Genomic DNA, 9,214 nt, shown 5'->3' on the forward strand with positions numbered 1-9,214 from the left:
GGAAGAGCGGCCGCGCCGACTCCGGGCAGGAAGACTACGTTTCCCGGCATGCCTAAGCGCGACAGGGGCGACGGCGGCGGCGGAGGAGGCGCTTAGAGCGCCTCTGGCGGCCGGGTGGGGAGATGCTGCTGCTGCTGCTGCTGCTGCTGCTGCCGCCGCGCGGCGAGGGAAGCGGGGCGAAGGCGGGCGCCTCGGGGCAGAGACCTCCGCGCGGCTCTTGGGTTGGGGCGGGGGGAGGAAGAGGGGGGTTATTTCCCCCTTCCTTCCTTCCTCTCTCTCTCTCTCTCTCTCTCTCTCTCTCCAGGAGCCCCGAAGGGAAGCGGCGGAGGCGGAGTGACTCCGTTTACACGGGGACTCCGGAGCGACTGCGGAGGGGAAGCGGAGCCGCGGGGGCGGGGCGGGGTTCCCTCCCAGGGGGCGATCGGGGGCTCAGGGGGGCACAGCCGCGGGCTGGGGGGCTGCCTTGGCTTCGATGGGTCTCTATCTGCAGATCTAACTCAGCTGAACTCCGGAGTGCCAAATTGGAAGAAGATCCTAAGCAGGGAGGGCTGCTCTATTTTTTTTTTTTAATAAATATTTTTTATTAAGTTTTAGAAAAGACAACAAACAAGAAAAAGAAAAAGAAATACACAAAAATACAAAGTTATAAAATACATAAAAAAGAAAAATAGTTTCGAAAAAGAAAAGAAAAAACACATTTTAAAAAAAGAAGAAAAAACACAAAAATCCCTCTTTTTACTTCTCATCTTTGAAATCAGGGAGGGCTGCTCTAAAAGGCGTTTCAAAAAAATAAAAAATTGTTTTGTTTTAAAGTCACAATTTTTTTGTTTTGTTTTTGTGTGGAGAACCCAACTGAAGAAGGTAGAAATTGAAATACTTGATTGTCACTTGTACAACTTGTATACAGTGGTACCTCGGCTTAAGTACTTAATTCGTTCCGGAGGTCCGTACTTAACCTGAAACTGTTCTTAACCTGAAGCACCACCTTAGGTAATGGGGCCCCCTGCTGCTGCTGTGGTGCTGGAGCCCAATTTCTGTTCTTATCCTGAAGCAAAGTTCTTAACCTATTTCTGGGTTTGCGGAGTGTGTAACCTGAAGCGTATGTAACCTGAAACATATGTAACCCAAGGTACCACTGTACAGTGAGATTACACGAGCCCCCCCCCCTCAGCTCTCTTAGTCTTAATTCCCCAAACCCGAAATTCAGTTGCCCTGTTGTTTTCATCTTTCCATTCAGCAGCCTAACATCCAAAGGATAGAAGCTGTTCTTTACCCTGTTGGTGCGACTAATCCTGCTTCTATATCTTCTGCCCGAGGGCAGGAGATCAAGAAAGTGCCGGCCAGGGTGTGAATCGTCATCCCTGAGGATTTTCCTCACTCTCCTGAGGCAACGTTCTTCCACTATTTCATCCAGCGGATTCCCGGGACAGCCCATAATATCTTGTGCTGTATTCACCACCCTCTGTAGGCACTTCCTATCAGTTGATGTCAAACCAGTGATGCAGTAGGAAAGGACACTTTCTATTGTGGACCGGTAGAAGGAGATCATCAAATATTGATTGACACTGTTCTTTCACAAGACTCTGAGGAGATGGAGTCTCTGTTGGGCTTTCTTAACCACCTGGGTTGTATTTATTTTCCAGGTAAGGTCTTCACTTCTTGAGAACCAGTGTGGTGTAGTGGTTAAGAGCGGTGGACTCGTAATCTGGGGAACCGGGTTCACGTCTCCGCTCCTCCACATGCAGCTGCTGGGTGACCTTGGGCCAGTCACACTTCTCTGAAGTCTCTCAGCCCCACTCACCCCACAGAGTGTTTGTTGTGGGGAGGAAGGGAAAGGAGAATGTTAGCCACTTTGAGACTCCTTAAAGGGAGTGAAAGGCGGGATATCAAATCCAAACAACTCCTCCTCCTTCTCCTTCTCTTCTTCTTCTTCTTCTTCTTCTTCTTCTTCTTCTTCTTCACTGAGATAAACTCCAAGGACTCCACACAGCCCTCCCCAGCAGGGCTAGTTCTCTCTTCCTCCGAAAGTCCAACGCTATCTCCTTTGTTTTGCTAAATGAGAAAGGGAGACGCCGGGACCCCAGGAAGAGTGTTGCTCTTGCGTCACAGGCAACCGCTTGGCCCCTGTGAGAACGGGAGAATGAATGGACTCGCTGGCCTGATCCAGCCACCTCTTCTTCCATCCTTATAGAACCTCCAGGTGCAGAGGCAGTCTGTCTGGATTCCTAGGTCCATGGGGTAACTGACCGCTGCAAGGACAGGGTGGCAGACTGCACATTCAGTGATGTGACTGGGAGAGGGTGCATTTGGGGGGCTGGCAGTGGGGCTTGCTTTGGGGAGCGTAGAATGGCAGAGTTGGCAGGGGTGCCATGTAGGAATCCCAGCTAAGAGCTGAAATGCACCCAGAGGGCCTGTGGGGGGTGGGGAGGGGGGCAGAAATGCTGCAAAGTGACAGCAAATGAAGCGAATGTGATCCTCGTGGGTGACCAGCCAGGCAGCAATGTGAAGTAAAGGAGCTGCTCTGCCTCCATACTTGGCACTGGGGGCGGGGGCTGAGGGTGGGGGTCTTCTTCCAGGGCTGCTCAAACCTCTCCAAAGTCTGCCGCTTAGAGGACCCTGGCTTTGCCCTGAGGGTTTCGCAGTGGGGTGCAGAGGGGAAGGCCTGCCCCACTGTTCGCTTGCCCCTTAGAGTAGCAGCCTCTAATTGATGCTGTTAATTTTGCCATCTCCGCGAATTCAAGAAATTCGGCTCTCCATTCTAATAATTCTGGTATTTTATCGGTTTTCCAGTTTTTGGCCACTACAATTCTGGCTGCTGCAGTTGCCTAAAGGAATATATTCCTTTTATCCTTAGGGGTGTCACTCAGTACCAAGCCCAGCAAAAATGCCTGGGGTTTTTTTTAAAGATTGAACTCCTGAATGTCTTTTTAAGCTCTTCATGTATCATAATCCAGAATTGTTTCGCTTGCCACTGGGTGGTGCTGCTGCTGCTCTCTCATGCCTCAGGCAGACGCCCCACAACCCACCCAGAGCCCCCACCTCTCCTGGCTGGTGCCACCCGTTCCTTTTGCTCAGTCAGCGAATGCCACACCCCCCCCCCTCAGAAGCTCCTGGCGCCAGAGGCTGAAGTCTCCTCCACGGAGCTATCAGGAGGGGCCGCCTTTATCAGCCGCCTGCCAGGAGGCGCCTCCTGCCTGATATCCCCCAAATCTCCCACAAACAGGTCTCCTCAGAGGCACCCAGGGCTGCTCCACTCACACACCCTCCTGCTGCACCCACAGCCCCAGGCAAAGTCCTCCTCCAGGTCCTCCAGGGGCCCGTCAGCCGGGTGCCAGGACTTGGGAAGAGTGGCCTCCTCCACCCCACCTGGACCTGCCCCACAGGGCTGGCCCAAAACAGTCTGGAGAGCCACATGGGGGGGGGGCTGGGGGCCCTCATGCGCTCCTCAAGCCGGACCCGCCCCATCCTAAAGAGTCCAGACAAACAGACAACCTCTCTCTCAAAACAAAATTTAAAAATTCCTTCCAGTGGCACCTTAGAGACCAACACTGCAAGATGCTACTGGAAGGAATTTTTTTATTTTGTTTCGACTACCTTACCTGTAACCTCTCTCTCTTTCTCAATGTAAGAAGAGCAGGCTGGATCAGGCCAAAGGGGGCCCAATGAGTCCAGCCTCCTGTTCTCCCCAAGGGGAAGCGCAAACGCAGGATCCGGGCCCCAGAGCGAGTCTCTCCTCCTGCAATTCCAGCACCTGGCATTCAGAAGCAGCGCTGCCTCTGACTGTGGAGGCAGAGAAGGGTTTGGATTTGACATCCCGCTTTATCACTACCCTAAGGAGTCTCAAAGCGGCTAGCATTCCCCTTTCCCTTCCTCTGTGAGGTGAGTGGGGCTGAGAGACTTCAGAGAAGTGTGACTGGCCCAAAGTCACCCAGCAGCTGCATGTGGAGGAGCGGAGACTTGAACCCGGTTCCCCAGATTACGAGTCCACCGCTCTTAACCACTACACCTCACTGGCCCTGGTGGCTTCTGGGAACATGGCCAGAGATGCCCCCCCAGGCCCTGGGGGCAGCAGCAGGGCTCCCCCACCTTGGGACCCCCCCAAGTCCAGTTCAGTTGCTGCACAAGTCTGGGAAACTTCTGTCTCAACCAGCCTCCCTTTTTCAAGCAGCTGCCGGCACTTGCCCCCAGCGGACCTCGGAGATCTTGGACGCCAAGAAGGGGGAAGGCTGGTATCTGTGGGGAGAGGCAGCAGAGGGCTCTGCCCAGGGGGGCCCGGGGGGGGGGCTCCGTGGGGCCTGGTCAGAGAGGACCAGCTGGATGCTCAGGGGCCCAGAAGTCTCTGGGTGGCCCAGGGGAGGGGAGACTCTCCTGAGCCCCCTGGCAGAAAAGGGGAAGGAGGGCACTCTAAAATGATCCAGGGGAGGGGGCAGCTGCCCTGTGGGGAAAGACTGGCGTTTGGGGGCCGTTTTAGTTTAGAGAAAAGGGGAGAGTAAAAGGCGAAACGACAGAGGTTTATAAACCGACGCCTGGCCTGGAGAAAGTGGAAGGGAGAAACTTTCCTCCCTCTCTCCTAACACTAGAACTTCTGACATGTCAGGAAGAGATTCAGGGTGGATTACAAAGTCCTTCTTCATGCAGCACGGAGTTAATCTGTGGAACTCCCTGCCACAAGAGGCAGAGATGGCCACCAACTTGGATGGCTCTGAAAGAAGATCGGACAAATTCGTGGAGGAAGAGGGGGCTGCCAATGGCTCCTGCCAGGAGGGCTCTGCTGTGGCTCCTCAGTTGGAGGCAAAGATCCTTCTGAGGAGGGGGGAAAGGGCCTCTTGGGCTCAGGTTCTGGGGGCTGGTTTCCCTTGGGAGAATTCTGGCCCATCCTGTGGCCAATGTGGGCATGCTGGCCACCTCAGAAGGGCCTCATCCTGTCTGGCCAACCAGGTGCCTCTTCTGCAGCCCTCTCCCCACCCTGGTTCCCCAGGGAAGGAGACAGGTAGACTGCCTCTGCAGCTGGAGGCATCGCATGGCCACAGAGACAAATGTGGCAAGTTACTTTAAACTCTTGTTTATTATTACTATTATTATTATTATTATTAGTAGTAGTAGTAGTAGTAGTAGTAGCAGTTATTTATATCTCGCCCACCTGGCTGGGTTTCCCCAGCCACTCTGGGTGGCTCCCAACAGAATATTAAGAATAATAAAGCAATAAAACCCCAAACATTCAAAACTTCCCTAAAGAGGGCTGCCTTCAGATGTCTTCTAAAAGTCGGACAGTTGTTTATTTCCTTGACATCTGGTGGGAGGGTGTTCCACAGGGCGGGACCCACTACCGAGAAGGCGCTTTGAGCTTGCAGCCCCTCCTGGGACCTTGCCGGGAAGGGTGGATCATAAATAAATACTCTCCCTGCACCAGCCTCTCCATGAAGCTCCAAGGGCTGCACAACGAGAGACACACGGCAGAGAGCTAACTGTGAACATTCACAGACCTTCTTCTCCAGCTCTGGAGTCTAGTCTCTCGGTGCTTGAAAGCCATCCACTCCCAGCTCTGTTTCCTCCCATGGAGCTGACATGGCTGGTTCAGGGGCTCTTCCCAGCCCAAGGAAGGCACATGGGAGAGAGCTAGCTCTTTCTTGCCCAATATAAGACTCGCTAGGATGCAGCTGTTCCCAGGTCTGCACTCCATGAGCAGCTGCAACAACAGGGGCGACTCTCCCTCCCTCCGTTTACGCTCCTCACAGCCAGAGACTGCGCCTGCACGGAAGCTCCCTCTGCCCTTCCCTCTTCAGTCCCCTCCTGGTTCTGGGAGACGGAGGTTCAGGAGAAGGTGGGGAAGCCCCTGGCCCTTCCCTGCCTCTTCCTCCAGCTCTGAAGCATCCCCTGCCTCCGACGCTTGCCTCCCGACTGGCCCACTTCCCCACAGATCACTGCCCCCCTCTTTCAAGCCAGACTCCAGCCCCTCTTCCCCCAGCGTCCTGCCAATCGTAGACACCCCCTTTTTGGAGGCTCATTGAGGGAAGCTCTGGGTTTGAGTCATCGCGGACATTTCTCTTGTGGCTCCCATTGCGCCTTCATCTGTGCAATGGGTCTAAATGCCACACGAGATCTGTGGGGTGTGTTTTGCCCCTGCAAAATGGCTCTCGGAGCTTCGGGGAGTCTCCTGGGCTGTGTGCTCAGTCCTGGTCCTGCTGCTTGCGAGGAGATGATAAAGAGAGCAGCTGATGGGGCCTGATGTCTTCTAGAGAGAAGCAGCTATCTGGGGCCTCCTGCTCTGCCCAGGGCGCCACACCCCACGGCCAGCCTCTTCCCCCCTCCTGCTCCTCAGCCCCACCAAGCTGGGCCCCAGAGGAGGAGGAGGAGGAGCTTTGGCCCAGGGTATAAAAGGCTCCAGCCCTGGATGGAGCTCCAGCTCAGCCCAGAAGGTTTTCTCCAGCAGCCGAGAGAAGCTCACAGCCAGCCATCATGGTGCACTGGACCGCCGAAGAGAAGCAGCTCATCAACACTTGCTGGAGCAAAGTGGACGTGGCCGCCTTGGGTGGGGAGACCCTTGCCTGGTAAGGCCAGGGGTGGCTGCCTCTCTGGGCAGGCTGGGCAGGCTCTCCTCTATCCACCTGGAGAATGACCATCCGTGCCTCTCCTGGTGTGGTGTAGTGGTTAAGAGTGGTGGACTCGTAATCTGGGGAACCGGGTTCGCTTCCCTGCTCCTCCACATGCAGCTGCTGGGTGACCTTGGGCCAGTCACACTTCTCTGAGTCTCTCAGCCCCACTCACCTCACAGTGTGTTTGTTGTGGGGAGGAAGGGAAAGGAGAATGTGAGCCGCTTTGAGACTCCTTCGGGTAGTGATAAAGCGGGATATCAAATCCAAACTCCTCCTCCTCTTCTTCTTTCTCCTTCCTTCTCTCCAGCTTGCTGATCGTCTTCCCCTGGACCCAGAGATTATTCACTCACTTTGGGGACCTCTCCAGCCCTGCCGCCATCTGTGCCAACGCCAAAGTCAAGCAGCACGGCCACAAGGTCCTGGCCTCCTTCGGAGAGGCCATCAAGAACCTCGACAAGATCAAGGAGACCTTTGCCAAACTGAGCGAGCTGCACTGCGACAAGCTCCACGTGGACCCCGTCAACTTCGGGGTGAGCCTGCCTGCCTGCCCCAAGGGCTGCCTGGGGGAGGGCGGGGGGATGGGTGCCTGAGGTCCCCTCTGCAGGGTCACAATCCCCACACACAAATCATAGAACTGTTCTGTTGGAAGGGACCCCGAGGGACATCTAGTCCAACCCCCTGAGGGAATCTCATGACAGACGGCTCCTCACCCTCTGCTTAACAACCTCCAGGGAGGCAGAGTCTTCCAAGGGAGTCCCTAAAAGCTCCTACTCTTCAGAAAGTTCCTCTTAATATCTAATGGGAATCTCCTTTCTTGTTGTTTAAATCCATTGGTTCGGATCCTGCCCTCTTGCACACCAGAAAACAAGTTCCAGCCTTCTCTTTTCTCATGCTTTTAACTTGTTTTGAACTTTTTGTGATTTTACCGTATTATTTTTATGTGATGCGTTTTTTATGGAGCAGCAATATAGAGATATAAATCAATGAATTTTAACTAAACCCACCTACCCAAGTAGGGGAGAGTTCCTGGCTATCTTTCACAATCCTCGTCATCTCCTGGCGAGTCAGAATGAGCTCCCCTCATCCGTGGGCACCTTCAGCCATGCTCTGAGCAAGCCGACCCCTTTACCTCGGAAAGAAGGGCAACTCGGTGGACTCTCTTGCCTTCTGGCCCTTCAAATGGAGCCTGTGGGCCTTTGCCCTTCCTCCTTCTGACTTGTCCCTGGTCAAGCAAGGATCTGTCCGGCTAGCAGAGGCCGAGCCCAGGAGGTCCCAGGCAGGGGCCAGTTTGCTTCTTGGCACCAAACCTCTCCTGGCATGGCAGTGCCAGCCTGGGACGGTGTGGGGTTCTGTCTGTTGCCTCCTGGACCGGCCTCCTTCCAGGGGATCCCAAACCCCTTCATCCATCCCAGCTGGCCTTTGGGCTTGACCCCACAGCTGCCAGCTGTGGCTGCATGGGGTGGGGGTTGTGGGGAGAGGGCGACCCACACACGGGTCCCCTGGCAGAAGGAGTCACCCCCTCTTTTCTCTTCCAGCTCCTGGGCGAGGTCCTCATCACCATGCTGGCCGCGCGCTTTGGGAAGGAATTCACCCCTGCTTACCACCATGCCTTCCACAAGCTGGTCAAGGTGGTGGCTCATGCGCTGGCCCTCCGGTACCACTGAGACACCCCCCAGGGAGAAGCGGCCGCCTCCTGCTGGTCTCGCCACCCACCGGGTGGGGTGGGGGACACCCCTTCCTGCCCCCATGTGACGCTTGACCCTCTAATAAATCCTTCCTCTGCAATCTGACCTGGTTTCCTGTGTCTCCTTCTCTGGGATGGAGGGAGGGGACGGGAGTGGGAGTGAAGACGCCTCCTGTTAGCTGGCTGGCGGTGGGCTAGGAAAGGGGGGGGGGCTTCTCTGTCCTCTGTCACTCAAGAGGAACCATTGAGCACCAGTGGGGGGGGGGGTTCAGGGCAATCTTCCCTCTTCTTATTCCTTTTGTTTAATCATTGTTATTAATTTCCAATGGTTCAAGTTCCAACCTTAACAACCTTGCCGCTGGTTCTGTTTTGCAGTTTATGATCTCGTCTTTTCTAGCATGCACCTGTACTTTAGTCCAATTAAGCTCTAATTAACAAGAGAACATCTGCTTCTTAATGGTGGCACAGGAGGTTCTTTGGCAGGCAGAGTGCTTTTGCACTCAGGGCCTCCCTGCCTCCCACAATCCATGCCAGGACGAGAGCCAGGTATTGAGACGACCTGCAAGGGAAGCCCTTTCCCTCCTGTCTCTAGGTGAAAATTGCAAGGATAATTACCCCCCAATAATCATTGTTTTGCTCTTCCCTCTTCAGTCCCCTCCTGGTTCTGGGAGACGGAGGTTCAGGAGAAGGTGGGGAAGCCCCTGGCCCTTCCCTGCCTCTTCCTCCTCTTCCTCCAGCTCTGAAGCGTCCCCTGCCTCCGACGCTTGCCTCCCGACTGGCCCACTTCCCCACAAATCACTGCCCCCCACTTTCAAGCCAGACTCCAGCCCCTCTTCCCCCGGCGTCCTGCCAATCATAGACACCCCCTTTTTGGAGGCTCATTGAGGGAAGCTCTGGGTTTGAGTCATCCCGGACATTTCCCTTGTGTCTCCCATTG

General features: G+C 54.9%; 1 protein-coding gene across 1 annotated transcript; it reads left to right on the top strand.

The window, feature by feature from the left end:
- Positions 1–6,388: 6,388 nt before the first annotated feature.
- LOC309341273 (hemoglobin subunit beta-1-like) lies at positions 6,389–8,383 on the top strand. The gene is made up of 3 exons (XM_081860856.1): positions 6,389–6,548; positions 6,901–7,123; positions 8,129–8,383. Exons 1-3 carry the CDS (start codon positions 6,457–6,459, stop codon positions 8,255–8,257), a joined length of 444 nt encoding a protein of 147 aa, XP_081716982.1. The 5' UTR covers positions 6,389–6,456; the 3' UTR covers positions 8,258–8,383.
- Positions 8,384–9,214: the final 831 nt, after the last annotated feature.

The sequence above is a fragment of the Podarcis erhardii genome (assembly GCF_964252035.2).
Source record: "Podarcis erhardii genome assembly, chromosome: 4".
Classification (NCBI taxonomy): domain Eukaryota; kingdom Metazoa; phylum Chordata; class Lepidosauria; order Squamata; family Lacertidae; genus Podarcis; species Podarcis erhardii.